The sequence below is a fragment of the Protopterus annectens genome, chromosome 2.part1 (assembly GCF_019279795.1).
Source record: "Protopterus annectens isolate FY-2018-M chromosome 2.part1, PAN1.0, whole genome shotgun sequence".
Classification (NCBI taxonomy): domain Eukaryota; kingdom Metazoa; phylum Chordata; order Ceratodontiformes; family Protopteridae; genus Protopterus; species Protopterus annectens.
Window position 1 is genome coordinate 380,702,534 of NC_056729.1, and position 17,780 is coordinate 380,720,313.

Genomic DNA, 17,780 nt, shown 5'->3' on the forward strand with positions numbered 1-17,780 from the left:
GTTTTCGATTATGAACAATTTGACCACCTGCCTTAAATTTACAATGCAGTATTCAGATCAGAAAATATCATACTTAGATTTGTATATAGAGAAGCTTTCTTGTGGCATGATAAATACGGGGGTACATCGTAAATCCTGTTATAGTAACTCCCTACTTATGAGATCTAGTATGCATCCACCGTTTGTATTCAGGAATATAATGAAGGGTCAGGCGATTAGAGCTTCTAGGCTGAACCCTATGGAAGAGGGCTTTAATGTTGAGTTAAATGACCTCAGAGATAGATTGATACATAGGGGATATGGTAGTGGAGAGGTTAATCAATATTTAAGGGAAGCTTGCTATCTCCGTACGACTTCAGGCTCACCATATTTTGGACCTAGATGTTCCCAACAAGATGTGAGGGAATATAGTACCCACTCGGATGTTAAATTTACTACTTATTTTTCATCAGATTATGGGAAGGTTAAGGAGATCATTGGTAAATATTGGGGTGTTTTACATGTTGATGAAGAAATAAGAGAGATAGTGGGGGATGAACCTCGTTTCATCTACAGGAATAAGAATAATTTTAAAAAACTACTCTGTTATCCCAAATTTGATAGAAGAGCTAGGCGCACTGGATATACTAGGCCCTGTAAGCATTGCAATTTCTGTTCTTATATAGATGAAAGCATTAGCTTCTTGCATCCAGACACACATGTAATTTTTAATACAACCATTGAGGCTAATTGTATGACACCTCATGTGGTATATTTGGCTATCTGCAGTTCATGCAGCTCCTTCTACGTAGGGAAAACCAACTGCCCTTTGCGTGATAGAATGAGAGAGCATATATACCACATTAGGAAAGGTATACAAAGCAATGCCTTAGCCAAACATGTTACTTTGTTTGGAGAAGGACATACTTTCTCATTTAAGGTTTTAGAAGTCATAACACCAAATAAGAGGGGAGGTGGTGATGTGAACTACACTGAGAGTAGGGAATGTGAATGGATAATTTTATTGAGAGCTGATTCTGGATCAGGTCTTAATGAACGAGCTTCAGTAAAACCCAGATTGAAACAATGTAGGAATATAAAGTGAATTGAAATATTATCATGCATATTTTCATGTGTATTTTTGATTTTAATATATATAAGTATTTGTATTTATAGATATGTTTGATTAATTATGTTTTTACATATGAATTTATGCAGTCCATATTTATTTATTTATATATTTGTTTGTGAGAATTTATTTTTATACGCATGACAATATCAGTGTTGCTTTAAGGCTTGATTAGACCTCTCATTAGATAGGTTGATTAATTAATTAATACTGTTCTTATACCCTGGTTATCAGTGTTTTTGTTATAGATCTGATGAAGCTCATGTAGTAAAAGCGCTGATCTGTCTTTTATAATAAAATAAAATTGTTTTATATGGACTGATCTGTCGTTGTTTGGATGTACTAGGAACCACCATTGCCTCACTTTCAGCATACACTTGATTGATTTTATTGGATTTATCTTTGAAGAGAGGCATTATCCTGTTTTTGCAGCAGTCTTTGGGTTTTATTAGTTTTATAATTCTTTCACAAAGCTGCAGAATTAGTTTATACACAATGAAATGACCAAAGATGGCTTTAAATTAAATAAGATCTCATATCTCACTGGTTCAAGACATCCACTGCACTGTAGCCTTAAAAATAAACAGCACCCCATGTTAAAGAAAGCACCGCCAGTATACACAAGCAGGTAACAAAAATAACTCACCAGTAAAATTGCCCCCAATAACATAGGGAATGACAGCTCCAGGCCATATTCTTTCTGGTCGAGATGTTGCAGCTCTGGGAAAACGCGTTTTTTCACTCTTTTCTAATGATTTTTGGTCGGATTTTTCCCTTGTTGTTTTGTCTTGTTTTGTGTCTACAACAACATTAAGAATACATCTAAAAACAATCTAGCCAGATTTGAACAGTCTGCATCTTCTGACAAAACATTTTAAAGCAGTTATGCATTCCTTCTGCCAGACATTTAAGTGCACGTTATTAAAAGCTATACTCAACAATATGTATCTGATGAACTTGGAAGCTGGTCACATAAACTAATGGTATTCCCAAAGGTTAAGGAAGCATCCTGAACTAGCTGCTGAGGAAAGAGTATCCCTGGGACTCAAACTTCATGTAGGCTGCGCACGAAGCTAACAGGAAGTTTACATGTTTGCGCGGCAGTGTGTGGCGAGCAGTAGCTCACAATGTATATTAATTCAGTGCGGTGCATCTAAACTAGGTATCATGGCTGGCAACAGTGTTGTTGGCCAGGAAACTGTGCAAGAGAATGTAGATATTAATTCTGTGGAAATCTGAGCACCTATAGTCCGTGGAATGCCACAATGATCAGTAGGACTTCACAGATAGTTGTCCATCTGTTAGTGAAACACATCTACACAAAGGCCAATGTACTGAGGGGACACATAACCAGAAACAGGGACATATATGACATAGATGTAGCATAGAAATATGTGAGAATGAAACTCTCTCAACCTCTTAGACCAAGAAATCTGGACAAAGCCATAAATAATGGGGGGACAAAGGCCCTTGGTCTTCCAAACTTAGAAAGTTGAAGGAATAATAGGTTGTACCATACTATGAACTTTTTGAAAAGCAAGTGACTTCAATCAGCAATGATATGCCAATGATTTTCCAGAAAACCAATATGTTATGAGGAAAAGATCAAAAATATTAGACATTTTGCACCAATCAGGACAGTTGAGAGGTACAACCTCAAATGTATGTAATACTGACTCGCATCAGTCCTGAGATCATCCCAGTGATATTGCATAAAGCCACAAATTTGACAAGAAAAACATCTGGACATCCTGGGAATATCTGGAAGGTTGAGAGTTATGAAAATGAAGTATATGGTCCAAACACAGTACAGGACAGTGTACATACAGAGCAGAGTATTGTGATATCCCATTCCTGGCATTGTGTACTGAAGCTATATAAATGATTTGTAATGGGACATGGACTGCCATATAAAATGAACACTCAGGGGAAGTGTGTATATTGAATAGGGACACACACATGAATTGTAGGAATGAACATAGAGGAAGAGGACAGATGAAAAGTACAGTTGTGTACACTTACCATAAATGTAGATGTTCAAGTGTATTCACTGTTGCAGTTATTACCTGTCGGTTATCCCTGCTGTGGTAGCCCTTGGCTGGCCCGAATACTAGAGTCAATGTTTTTCTGCGTCGGCTGCTATCGCTTGTTGACTGACATCAGGTTGTCAATGCTATAAAGCAAGGCAGCTGACGCCATTACATCATTTCATCTTGCACTAACCAGTCAGAAGCCCAAGAAAATAAGGTAAAGTGGTCCTGGTGGCTAAAAGCCACCATAAGAAGCTTATGTCTCCCTAAGGAAAGAGGATATAAGGGGCAAGGAGGGAGGGAAACCAGGACTGCAACAGTGAATACACTTGAACATCTACATTTATGGTAACTGTACTATCTTCTTCGTGTTTCACTGTTGCAGTCATCACCTGTGGGAGGATTCCCAAAGCTGAGGAGAGGGGTGAAAGGATTAGTTAGAGACCTAGGCATGGGTCAGCATGCCCTGCAGAACTGCAGTGGCAAGCCCAGCCCTAGCCTTAGAGAAAAGAGGTAGGTGGTAATTCTTTGCAAAGGTATGGACAGAAGTCCAGGTGGCAGCTTCCAAGATGTCCCTGGTGGGAACTCCTCTGAGGAATGCTGCAGAATTGGAGGCTGCCCTATTGAAATGGGTATGAACAGACTTAGGAGGTGGTTTCCGAAGTAATCTGTAGCATAAATGGATACAGTGTGATATCCATTTGGAAATGGTTTGTTTGGAAATGGGCTTCCCCTCTGTCCCTGGGACAAAGCTGACAAGAAGTTGGTCTGTTTTCCTGAAGGGTTTAGTATGGTCCAGGTAGTAGCTGAGCTGTCTGTGCATGTCTAGTGAGTGCAGAATTCTTCCCCCCTTGTTTTGAGGGTTAGGAAAGAAGGTGGGTAGATGTATGACCTGGTTGAAAGTCACATTAGATACCATCATGGGCATAAACGAGGGATTAGTCCTCAGGGAGACCCTGTCTGCATGGAAAATGATGAAGGGCTCAATGGCAATCAGTGCCTGAAGTTCTGAAACCCTTCTGGCTGAGGTGATAACTAGTAGGAAAGCAGTCTTCCAGGAGAGGCATCTCAGTTCTGCTGAAGCAGCAGGTTCCAAGGGTGTTTAAGGTAGTTTTACCAAGACAGAATTCAGGTACCAGGCTGGAGTGGGTGGCCTTCTGGGGAGATCTGATATTAGAAACCCCTATGAGGAATTGTTTAATCAAAGGATGTGAGAACAGGGGCTGATCTGTATCAAAATGAGCCGAAATGGCTGAGGCGTGGATTTTAATAGAAGAGAAGGAGAGGCCACTATTGAGTAACTCCGCTAGGTAGTCCAGGATAAGAGAGATGGAAGGTTGTGAGGAACTGCCCCCTCTGGACTGGCTCCAGGAGCAGAATCTTTTCCATTTCTCTGCATAAGATTTTCTGGTGCTGGGCCTTTTGACCTTTGTGATAATGACTAGGACCCGTTTGCTTAACAGGGGCCCCCTGTTTGCTATTAGACTATTAACCGTGCTGACAGTTTGAGAGCCTGCAAGTCTGGGTGCAGCATTTCGCCCCACCTCACCTGAGTCACGAGGTCTGAGATCAGGGGAAGCTGCCTGGGAGGCTGTAATGTCAGGCTGCGCAGTAAGGGGTACCAATGCTGGCTGGGCCAATCTAGAGCAACGAGGATGGCCTTTGGTCTCTCCTCCCTTATCCTGATCAGTACCTTGGGAATAAGAGGCAGAGGAGGGAATATGCACACAAAGAGGGAGTTCCATGGGGAAGGTCAAGGAATCCACCTTCCACGCTAGGTGGTGATACTCTCTGGTGCAGAATTGTTTCAGCTGGTGGTTGAGGTGCAAAGCAAAGAGATTGAGTTCCCCACTCCTGAATGACTTGCAAAATGATTTTTCTGTGGAGCTGCCATCCATGGGGATCCAGTAAGTTTCTGCTTAAGTGGTCTGCCAGGGTATTGTTGATCTGTGGTAGGTATTGGGCTATTAGGTGTAATCCCATGGAGGAGGCTGTCCAGCCTGAGGTTCATGGCTAGCCAGCACAGAGGGTAAGATTGGGTCCCTCCCTGTTTGTTGATGTACCACATTACTGTGGTATTGTCTGTTTTGATAAGGAGAACTCCTGGCCTAAGAGATGGGGTTTGAAGGATGTCAGAGCCTTTTTTACTGCCATCATTTCCTTCTGGTTGATGTGTAAGGGAAAGTGCTGGGCATCCCAAAGACCTTGGGTGCACCTGCCTGCTAGGTGAGTGTCCCAAGCAATGTCTGGGGCGATGGTGGTGATGGTCTACCCAGTATGGTGGAGGATGAAGGGAAGACCCTTGTTCTTGGCACAGGCCTCTGCCCACCAGAGAAACTTGGCTCTTATACAAGGGATCAGAGGAAGAGAGGTCTCTAGAGGCTGAAAGTGCTGACACCAAAGGTTCTTTAGATACCACTGAAGTTTTCTCATATGAAGCCTGGCCAGAGGAATTAGAAGGATGCAAGATGCCACATACCTCAAGGCTTGCAGGAACTTCCTCTCAGTGAGGTGACATCTGGAAGCCAGCTGGGTAAAGTAGAGAGGCAGGAAGCTCTTCTTTTCTGGGGATAGGAAGGCCATTTGGGATACTGTGTCCAGCAGTGCTCCCAAGAAAATGGTCTTCCTGGAGAGGGTGTTTGCTTTGATTTCTTCTCATTGATGGTGAACCCTAAGGAAGCTAGGAGGGCTTTGACAAAGAGGAGGCCCTGGAGCAGCTTTTCTTTGCACTCCTAATGAGGCAGTCATCCAGATAAGGGTTGTTGTGTCTTTCGGCTTTTCCCGGTTAGGGGTCTCCACAGTGGAACTCCGGTCCGCTAATGACTGGCAGTAGATTTTTACGTGCAGAGTTGCCAGCCCTGATGCACAACCTTCAATGAAGGTACGCCCATTCACGCATGTCTCCACACAGAAGACGCTTCAGCTGAGGATCGAACAGGACGTCTTACTGTGACACGACAAGGCTACCGCAGCACTAAGGGTAAATCTGTATATTTCTCTGTCTGCAAAATGCTATGGCCAGGGCTAAGCATTTGGTGAATACTCTGGGAGCAGTGAGCAGTAGATAAGCCAAAGTGTAGCGCAGAGAACTGAAAGTGTTGTGAGCTTGCTCTGAAGTGCAGGAATTTGCTGTAGGATTCCCTTATGGGGATGTGGAGGTACGCATCTTTTAGGTCTACGGTCACTAACCAGACATTTTTTGTCAACATAGGCAGCAGCAGCTGCTGCAAAGTTAGCATTCTGAATTTGGGGACGACTAGGGAAGTGTTCAGAATGGATACAGCCAGGATGGGGTGCCAAGTTCCCCTCTTTTCTGGGAACAAGAAATAGTCTGGAATAAATGCCTTTGCCTGTTTGATCTGAGGGGGCAGGTTCTATTGCCCCCTGGGAAATGAGAGTTTGGACTTGTTTCAATGCCTCTGCCACTGATTTGGAGGCAAGTCTGGGTAGCATCTTGGAATTGGGAGTTCATTGAAAGAGAATTTGTATCCCTGAAAAATGATCTTTAAGACCCATTGGTCCTTAGTTACATAAAGCCAATTTTCTTTGCAGAGGGACAGCCTTCCTCCTAGCTTTTGGTGAGTAAAAGCAGGGCAGAGGGGGGGAAAGGGAGTCATTGAGAGTTTTTGCCATAGACATATGGCTTAGAACTCCCTGTCATTTGGGCGGAAGTGGTCCACTGTTTGTTTCTCTGCTGTCCCTGGGATAGGGGCCCGGGTGGTCTGTCCCTACGGGACTTACCTTGTCCCTGTCTGCTAGGTGCAAGAAAGGACCAGTGCTTAGAGGGAAAATTCCTGCTGAACCTAGAAGGTTGAACCTGAAATAAATTTTTTACTGTTTGCATAGATTTTGCTTTGTCTTCCACCTTTTTAAGCACATCTTCTGCTTTTACTCCAAACAAACAGTCCTTATCCAAGGGTGCATCAATTAATTTTGACTTGACATGATCAGGGTGATGTTGTTACTTCAAGCATGCATGCCTCCTAATGACAGATCCTGACACTGCTGCCCAACTTGAGGCTTCTAGGGCACCATATCCACAGTGTAATGAGTGTCTGGCCACTTGACAAGTAGAGTGCAGTAAATCTGCTAACTCTTTCGAATTGGCATGGTCAGGAAAGGTTGAAATCTTTTGCCTTAATAGTTCCAAAGTGTGTTGTTATTTTAACATATGGAACTGACAGTTGAGTGCTCTGATAGCGAAGGTTGCAGAGGTTTATACTTTTTTACCCCATCTGTGCAGAGCTCTTGAATCCTTGTCAGAAGGAATAGGATTCTTTGCAGAACTAGCCTTAGCTCCTTTAGGTCCCTGTGTAATGACCTCTGCGTCTGGAGCCGGTTTCTGTACAGGTATTTGTGAGAATCCGGTACTCTAATACCTGTCAAGTTTACTGGGAGCAGGTGAAAGGGCATCAGGGGTTAAGCTGGATTCATGGAAAACATCCACCACTTCTAAGATGGGGAGAGGTGGCCAGGGGTCTGTGCTGAGGTAGGTCTAGAAACTCTCTTAGTCTTTTCTTAGACTGAGGGAAGTCCTGAGATTCCCAGTGAAAATGTTCCCTGAGGGTGTGAAGGGTTTCCCCAAAGGAAACGTCTTCTGGAGGGGAGGCAGAAGAAATGGAATCCTCTGCATCTGAATCCGCATAAGCAGCCAGAGGTTGTTGTTCCTCTTCAAAATCTTAATAATCAGTTTCCTCAGAATCCTTTTCTGTCATTATTTCAGGAGAAGGGTGTCTTTTCCTTTTAGAAGTTGTGGCCTGGCTATCTCTGATAAGGGAGATAAGATCCTCCACCATTTTAAGCATTTAGGCTTGGGGTGGTAGAGCAGGAATAAGATGGTGGCTACAGGTAGATTTTCTAGGAGTGGCCTGGCTTCTAGGCCTAAGAGTATATATCGGTCTGAGAGAAACAGAAGTCGGATGAGAAGATGTCGGTTTCTGTCTAGATTTGGTAGTGCGAAAGGCTTCCTCGGAAGCCAGTGCCTACGTTGCGGCTCTGGACACAAATGAGACAGAGACAACCAAAGGTTCGGAAGACTAAGCAGATTTCTGTGGCATACCGGACTCTGAAAGGGTCTCGGTAGAGGTCTGCATAGATATCTTATCAGCATCAGGGGCTGCGAAAGTGCCTCACTGAATTCCAGAGAACTGACGACGTACTTAGCGGTAGAGTCATTGGAAGGCTTAGCCTTGTGTGGTCTGTCTCTAGCTTTACCTCTATATTTTTTCAGAATGTCTATGGATTGTTGGCTGATGGACGCCATTTCAGAATGTGAAGGAGGAAGACGAAAATACCTGTCTACAATAAGAGCTCTACGACGAATGGTTCTCGCATTAAAAGAGGGCACAGAACCGGCAATGGGCAACGTTGTGGTCTGGGCCTAAACAAGTGATGCAGTATGAATGGTTGTGGTCTGGGCCTAAACAAGTGATGCAGTATGAATGGAGGTCTCGGTGTGGGACCTGCTTTCCATAGGCAAGACAATTGTTAACTTTTTTTGGACATCGGTTAGTGCAAGAAAAAAGGATCCCCAACAGGGTACTCCGCTTTAGACATTTTCAGCTGTAATTCAAACTCTGGTAGTGACCGACCGGCACACTTGCATGGCAAGAAAGACTGATGTACATCAGCTGCCTTGCTTTATTGCACTGGCACCTGATGGCAGTCAACAAGCGACAGCAGCTGACGCAGAAAAACACGGACTCTGGTATTTGGGCCGGCCGAGGGCTACCACAGCAGGGATAACCCACAGGTGATGACTGCAACAGTGAAACACAAACATCTACCTAATGTACAGCAGAAGAGGGCATGTTAATGGAAGATGGCTGCAGCAGCAACACCAATCACATATCTAACATGGTACAGTAGGGACTGTACAGGGAAAATGGGTTATATGTGACATAATCACAAGGATGCTTGAGAGAGATAAGCATCCTTACATGAATAATGCAGAGGACATTTATCAGGGATTTGACGTACAGTTGGGGCAGAGTGCATACTGCAAAGCTGTTTACAAGGATATGCCTGAATAGGAGAGTACTCTCAGCAGAGGTGTCCAGTAAGGTGGGCACAGGTAAAGGCTTATGGAAGACATTACTAGAACTGGCCACAATCATGGACAGTATCAAAATATCACCAGTAATCTCATGCCTCTGACATAACATATGTATCTACAGTGAAAAGACAGGAGTCTGAGAGTACACACACGAACAACCATTATGATACATCTACACTCTATGAGGATAAACATACACACTATCTTGGCACTGTAAGTGTGGAGGGACACTGCTATACCTGTATGAGACAGTATGGGCAATACAGTCTAGCTCCCTTGTGTGCATGGTATATATATATATATATATATATATATATATATATATATATATATATATATATATATATATATATATATATATATATATATATTTAGCACAATCCACACTGTCCTGAATGATATACATGCCATTAATGTTATCAAACAACTATGTATGTAGTGTGTGCATAAACAAAACAGGTAGCACACATGCATATAGTGGAACAACTTGATTGGTTTTCTGCACCATCAAAGTCATGTACATTCTACAGAATGAACAACTACAGCAGATATAAAAAGTGTACACACCCCTGTTAAAATGCCAGGTTTTTGTGATATAAAAAAACGAGACCACAATAAATCATTTCAAAACATTTCCCACCTTTAATGTGACCTATAACCTGTACAGTTCAACTGAAAAACAAATATGTTGGGGGGGACTTACAATAAGCTGGTTGCATAAGTGTGCACACCCTTAAACTAATACTGTGTTGAAGCACCTTTTGATTTAATTGCAGCATTCAGTCTTCTTGGGTACACACCTGCCACCAATTAAACAGACTCTGATTAACCGCAAATAAAGTTCAGCTGTCCTAGTAGGATTTTCCTGACATTTACTCAGTTGCCTGCTACAGCAAAAGCCATGGTTCGCAGAGAGCTTACAAAACATCAAAGGAATCTCACTGTTGAAAGGTATCAGTCAGGAGAAGGGTACAAAAACATTTCCACAGCATTGGATATACCATGGAACACAGTGAAGACAGTCATCAAAAAGGGCAGAAAATATGGGACAACAGTGATGCTGCAAAGAACTAGACATCCCTCCAAAATTGATGAAAAGACGAGACAAAAACTGGTCAGGGAGGTTGTCAAGAGACCTACAGCAACACTGAAGGAGCTGCAGGAATTTCTGGAAAGTACTGGTTGTGTACTACATGTGACAACAATCTCCCGTATTCTGCATATGTCTAGGCTATGGGGTAGGGTTGCAAGATGGAACCCTTTTCTTGCACAGAAAAACATACAGGCCTGGCTAAAATTGGAAAACAATACATCAAGTCTCTCAAAAGCATGTCAGAAAATATGTTATGGTCTGATGAGACCAAGGTTGAACTTTTTGGCCCCAATGCCAAAAGGTACATTTGGCGGAAAAACAACACTTTGCATCACCAAAAGAACACCATCCCCATAGTGAAGCATGGTGGTGGCAGTATCATGCTTTGGAGTTGCTTTTCTTCAGCTGGAACTGGGGCTTTAGTCAAGGTGGAGGGAATTATGAACAGTTCCAAATACCAGTCACATTTGACCCAAAACCTTCAGGCATTTGTTAGAAAGCTGAAGATGAAGAGGAATTGCACTTTTCAACACAACAATGACCCCAAGCATGCATCCAAATTAATAAAAGAATGGCTTCAACAGAAGAAAATTAAAGTTTTGGAATGGCCCAGCCACAGCAAAGACCTAAATCCAATAGAAGATCTGTGGGGTGACCTGAAGAGGTCTGTACACAAGAGATGCCCTCGCAATCGGGAAGATTTGGAGTGCTTTTGCAAGGAAGAGTGGGCAAATATTGCCAAGTCAAGATGTGCCATGCTGATAGACTCCTACCCAAGAAGACTGAATGCTGTAATTAAATCAAAAGGTGCTTCAACAAAGTATTTGTTTAAGGGTGTGCACACTTCTGCAACCAGCTTATTGTACGTTTTTTATTTTTTATATTTTTCCCCTAACAGATTTGTTTTTCGATTGAATTGTACAGGTTATAGGTCAAATTAAAGATGGGAAAAGTTTTGAAATTATTTATTGTGGTCTCATTTTTTTATATCACAAAAACCTGGCATTTTAACAGGGGTGTATACACTTTATATCCATTGTACGTATGGTCAATAAAGGTGTGTCACAGCTCACTGTGACAAAGGTAATGTACTTCTGTTACACATCACTGGAAGATGTGTCTGGAGGTACATGAAGAAGGGTGGATTGTACACGGTTGTTGGTGTGATGAAGGCATGGAACCATGAAGGTATTATGGCCTCTGATGTGGATGCCCTTCATATACCCAGTACTTGTGTTACATTCAAGGGAGTAGTCAGCACTGTGATCACATGCTGGTGGATGTACCACTTACCATCTACCCCAGCACATGGGTCACATACCTATTGGTCTGGTTATAGGGTGTGATGCCCACATTATACTTGGGTGGTGTGTTTGTTTCCTGAATTAGCAAATCCCCCGTGTCGTGTCAATGCAGGTATAGTCATGTCTGTGGCAGCAGTGTTGTGTATTACCACTGTCTGTATTATAGTAATGTTACAGTTGGAGTTGATGATTGCCCACATTAAGTAGTCCTTCAAGCAGTTGTGTGGACACAACATGTGTATGTCATCTGGGATGTCCATCAAGCATGTTATGTCATCTGGTAAGTTCATCACTTAACTAACAGACAGGAAAGGGCCTAGCAGAATACACTGATGTATGGACCTGATCATGGGACCTGAGATATAGGTCACGTTACATATTTCAACATAATCAGATGCCATGTATGTGATACACTGGTTTACTCATTTGGCAATACAGCTGTTTATATGGTCCCATATGACAGTTTTGAATGAATACTTGTGTGTGGATTTGTGTCAAATGCCTTGACCTGGTCAAGTTCCACAAGAGGATATGATGACCTCTTTGAGGACATCTATCAGATATAACAGACATGATGTAGCATCAAAAGCTCACACTGGTCTGTTCCACACAGCCATATGACTAGTGTACATGAAGAGGAGGTCCGTGATCACATGTTGGCCCACCTCACAGTCAAGGTGAGTAATGAGGTGTCTATGCATGCATGCATCTGGTGCTGTCCCCTCTACGCAGAAGGATGCATGTTGATGTACAGCGTTGTATGGGAATACAGCCCATGTGGAGGGTGTGTTTAAGTGTGTATCCAACCGTATAAGGAAGGTGCATGCTGAGGCATGCCATACGCTATCATGTTGTTGTCACAGGCCACTGATTCCATGCGATAGGCCTGGACGAAGGTAAGACGGTGCATACTGCTTATCGTGATCTGCCCTAGGGTTCTGACATGATCGTCCATTCAAATATCATTGAGAAAGCCTGCCAGCTGGGAATTAACTCTTACATCAGTAGACAGACAATCGTCTCACCTACAGTACACATACTGTAAAAGTTGGTGAATCAACCTGTACCAGTACAGCTGTCACCATAGGCAAACCCTAGGATCTGTACTTGGTCCTTCAACCTTTGGACTTTATTTCTCAACAGTTCAGACTAAAGTATATGGCCTTTGCCTTACCAAGCTTGCAGGTTCTTTCACATTAGGTACAATCATTGAGTCCACCAATGATAACACAGACGAATGAATGGGGATAAGGGCACATGATTTACAACTAAATGCAGAAATGCGTCTTTATGTTAGCTATCTGAAAAGTGGAATTCCATGTTAATCACAGCACTGAAAACATTCCTACTATGCTGACACCCAGTGATGCCAGCAGTGGGAACACATGTAGACAGCAGTCTGAACTTCGACCGCCAAGTATCCACACTGGGATTGAAAGCTTATGTTGTACAAATCACATGTCATGCCATCATATGCAGATTTTAGGATTGTATGACAGCAGTGTAGTCAAACCTCATCAGAACAATAATAGAGTATAATGCTCTCTTTGGCATGTACCTCACCAGACACATGCAGCAGCTGAAGAGACCACATGGCTTTCTTAGCAAGATAACACAGTGCCTACAAACCATGCCATGATGTATGTGCATAGAGTTAAAGCCATGTCATTGTAATCTGTCTGGCAGAGGATGAGGCAATGTCTGCCTGGCCTCTAGGCCAGTGTCTGATCCAGCTCTGGTGGGAGTACTGCATGTCCAAAAATCTGATACAGTTAATGACATCAGCATTGTCTGTTGAGGAGAATATGATAACAGTGTCTCACATGCTGGGCTAAAAGGCTCTCTGTAATGTCAAGCCAGACCTCTCATACAAACACCCTGTTGACTTATGTGAAAATAGAACCCCTACTTATCTAACTACACAGATCACAGAACTCAGTACTTTGCACAACAGCCATGGCAGAAGTCCGACTTGGGAGTGTGTCTGACAACACTTTATAGCTCATGACATCAGCAGTGTCTGTTGAGGAGAATATAACAGCATCCCACATGCTGGTGTAAAATGCTCTCTGTAATGTCAAGCAACAGCTCGCACACGCACACCCACAGTTGACTGCAGTGAGAATAGAACCCCTACCTATTTAAGTACACAGACTACAGAACAGTACTTTACGCAAGCACCATGGCATAAATCTGACTTTTACAAGACTGCAGGTGAACTTATAGTAGATAATATCAGCAGGCCATGTGGGGAACAAGATATTGGGCAGGCTGCATGAAGTGAATGTGCAGGCATCTGCAAGGATCAAAATCCTGTCAATCCATGGTATTGGAGCAGTAACTGTGGTATACAGACTTCATCTCTTCTGTCTAGAGACACACACACACACACACACACACACACACACACACACACACACACACACACACACACACACACACGCGCGCGCGCACACACACACACACACACACACACACACGCACACACACACCCAAGCTGACTGAAGTGAGAACAGAACCCCTACCTATTCAAGTACAAAGACTACAGAACACAGTAAGCTATGCAAGCACAATGGCACAAGTCTGACTTTTACAAGACTGAAGGGGAACTTATAGTAGATGATATCAGCATGCCATGTGTGAGACAAAACACTAGGAGGCCTGCATAGGCATACAGCTTCATATGTTCATAGGAGTCTACTAGCCTAATTGCCTTAAGGTGTTTAGAAGCCTAGCTGTGTAAAAACACAAGTACCCTTATTGAGCATAATTGGATGATCATCGTGTGCAGCACTAAATGTCCCTGTCCACGGGGGACATTGGTGCCACCTCACAGGTGACTTTACAATCACATAACCAGTAGTTAAGGTTGCACTTGAACATTGTCATTGAGGAGGTGCTTCACATGCAGTGGAGTGCGACACATTAGGGGATATATCTGTCTCCCTAGCAAGCTCTGTTTACCTCATTGGCTAGACTGTGAACCATGGGTCAAGTTATTCTTGTACCATTTGATTTGCAGATGTCCAGCATTTCCAGCAGGGCAAGGGTCTGAGACTGCTCTGTATGACAGGCATAAGCCACCTCTCAACAGCCTGCATGATACTGAATACAGTTGCAGGTCTTTCAGTCTTTTCATGTATGTCATGTTTGGAGGCCCTGGAGTCTCCCAGGCACAAGAATGTGTTTTCTCTAATTCCTGCAGGTGTCTGGAGAGGTACAGACAGAAGGGAGTACTGTATTCAATTAGTGGTCTGATAAGGGTACAGTACAGCAGAGGTATAACCACCCTGGTCTTAGATGTGATGTCCATATGTATGATGTGCTCAATGCAGAATATGTTTGTGTCACCACTGTGGGCACACAGTGATGAAACTGCAAATTGCTATCAACATATGTTCCAAAAGTTTCTCAACAGTGTGTTTGAGCTTGGAGGGGTGCTATGTACATGATAATTACCAGGGGTACTTCCTTGGCTCACTGTCTCCACTGGCATTATATGCTTTAAGATTCAGTCCATGAGTTTAGCAACAATCATTTGTGTGTGGCAGCCCCTTTCATAATATGTCACCATCAATGGGGGACTCTATATTAGTGCATCCACTTACCAGTCATATTCAAACGTGACAAACCACAGGCAATCTACCATTGCCTGCACTTCAGAGTAGTAGTTTGCAAACAGCTGAGGGCCCAGCACAAAACAATGTGGTATTGTAATGGTAAGTGGCTACTGGTGGAGGTGCAGTCCCAAACTCAGTGTGTTATGTCAGAGAGCCAGTTACCTATCCCTCTGCTACTGTATGACTTAATTCCCACATGGGAGACTTTCACTATGACACATGAAAGGAGAGTTTATCCATTGTGCCCAAGTGAGGAACAGTGCTGAAGGCTTTGGCTAGGTCAAGGTAGGCGGTGTGCACTGTCTTGCCCTCATCCATAGCTTTGGTGACTGTTTCGAAAAAGGCAACCAAGTTTAACAGGTATGATCTCCCTCTGACAAAACCAAACTGTGTGGGATCAAGCGTTTGGAGGTTGCCAGTGTCCAGGGGTGACTCGTGCTATAGGACTGCAGCCCTCCCACCTAAAAAAAACAAATACAAATAAAATAGAGAAACACAAAAACAAAAACAGTAAATTCCCAGAAGTGTGCACAAGCTCTCAGACTGCTTTTTCAGCAGTCTAGAAAGGGGGAAAAGGCATCTCGGCCCAAAGATGCCCAGCAGTCTGAAATGGAGGCACTCCGGTCTGCAGCAGCAGCAGGCTGGACCAATCACAGATTTGGACTGTTCGGGATGGACCAATTGTGCAAGGAATACTGGCAAAGGGGCTGTTTGGATATCGTCTCGAAGGTAAGCAGGCAAAGGGACTGTTTGGCTATAGGAGAGCAGGTGTATGTGTGTGTGTGTGTGTGTGTGTGTGTGTGTGTGTGTGTGTGTGTGTGTGTGCAAAATGCCCCCGTTGCTATATACTGGTGGCTACAACAAACTCATGGTGGTGTGGTAGGGAATACCTCAGGCTTGAACCCTGTACCTTGTATGCAGATGTTAAGGGCTTGAATTCCCTACCCACCACCATTTGTAATAAATTTGCAGATTTTTGCCTCATATTTGATCTGTTCTATTCCTCATAATATCTGTGGTTTCTAAATGTTTAAATGCTTGATATTTGATGGTGCAGTGGCAGCATTGTTGCCTCACAGCTGCAAGTTCTCAGGTTTGATTCTTGGCAGGGGTGCCTTCTGTGTGGGGTCTGCATCTTCTCCCTGTGTTTGTGTGGGTTTGCTTTTGTGTCCTCCCATGTTACAAAGACATGTCTGCATTATTTCTTCCTGGGCCTCTGCTGAAAATTGTTTTTTTTTTGTTCCAAGTCAGATTGTCCTGGTTAACAAATGTTAAATAAAATTGACAGGCATTTGAATTTCAGACTTCAGGTTTCTGAAAGTTTAATTCCTTACATATTTGATGGTGCAGTGGTAGCATTGCTGCCTCACAGCTATAGGTTTTCTGGTTTGATTCTTGGCTGGGGTGCCTTGTGTGTGGAGTCTGCATCTCCTCCCTGTGTTTGTGTGGATTTGCACTGGTGTTCTGCCATTTTACAAAGATGTGTCTGCAGTATTTCTCCCTGGGCCTCTGCTGAAAATTGTTTTTGTTCCGTCAGAAGTAAAATGGACAGGCATTTGAATTTCAGACTACATATTCTTCAGAAAATACATAGTAACAAAACCTTTTATTCTAGCAATTTTCTAAGTTTATAAGATGAATATTTGAAATTTGTCCCTATTTTTGGGACTGTATTCCCCCATTATTGGCTTTGTCCAGGTTTTTTGTGCTAAGGTTGACAGCTATGGCAAGAACTGAATTCACTGAATATGTTTAAGGGCTGTATTCCCTCATTACTGGGTTTGTCCAGGTGTTTGTACAAAGAGGTTGACAGCTATGGTGAGAACTGAATTCACTAAATGATAGCCATTTAAGTTTCAGTCTTCCTCTCTTTCACAAAGCAGCTGATTTGGCGTAGTGGTATGTTGCTCTGACTGTTTTGCACAGGGACCTTGGCAGTAAAATGTATGGTGGTAACACAGCATTTTAATTCTAGCAACTTTCCAAGATTATACAAGCAATGTTTAATGTGTCCCTGGTTTTGGGGCTTTTGACCCCCCCCCCAATACATTTTGGCTTTTTCCAGATTTCTTGTGCTGCAAAGTTGAGATGCAGTTGAGTATTGAGTAGATTTTACAAGGAGCTGAGAGCTGCAGGGGAAGAGAAGTTTAGTGCTGCTTATGCTAAGTCTGCTTGCATTGTTAATAGCATAAAAGGTTGTGTACTTGCTTCTGATGCAGAAGGCTGTGGGTTCTACTCCCACAAGAGGTGGATGCTGCCGTACTGAGAATGTCCTCCTTGGCGAAGATACTAACTATGAGCCTGTTATCAGTTTGCCATCCATTTCCTATTGCAATATTACTAGCTTATCATTTTTTTAATGTAATATAGGCAATTTATTCCTCAGGAGCAACAGACACTTTATTTTTCGATGAAACCATGAAATATAAAGGTGTTTGCTAACAGCAACCTCTTCATTAGTTTCAGATTTCTTTAATGTGGAATTATTTAGATGACTTTTACTTCTTCAGAGATTGTGCATATTTACTGATAATGATGGACTGTAGAACTGTGCATATTTACTGATAATG

General features: G+C 42.9%; 1 protein-coding gene across 1 annotated transcript in view; it reads right to left on the bottom strand.

Moving 5' to 3' along the window:
* Nucleotides 1–17,780, bottom strand: part of TLL1 (tolloid like 1) — a 1,749,881-nt gene that overhangs the window by 1,663,505 nt on the left and 68,596 nt on the right. Inside the window, exon 2 of the mRNA XM_044063452.1 lies at nucleotides 1,755–1,907. Coding sequence (XP_043919387.1) covers nucleotides 1,755–1,907 — 153 coding nt within the window. The remainder of the gene's footprint in view (nucleotides 1–1,754; nucleotides 1,908–17,780) is intronic.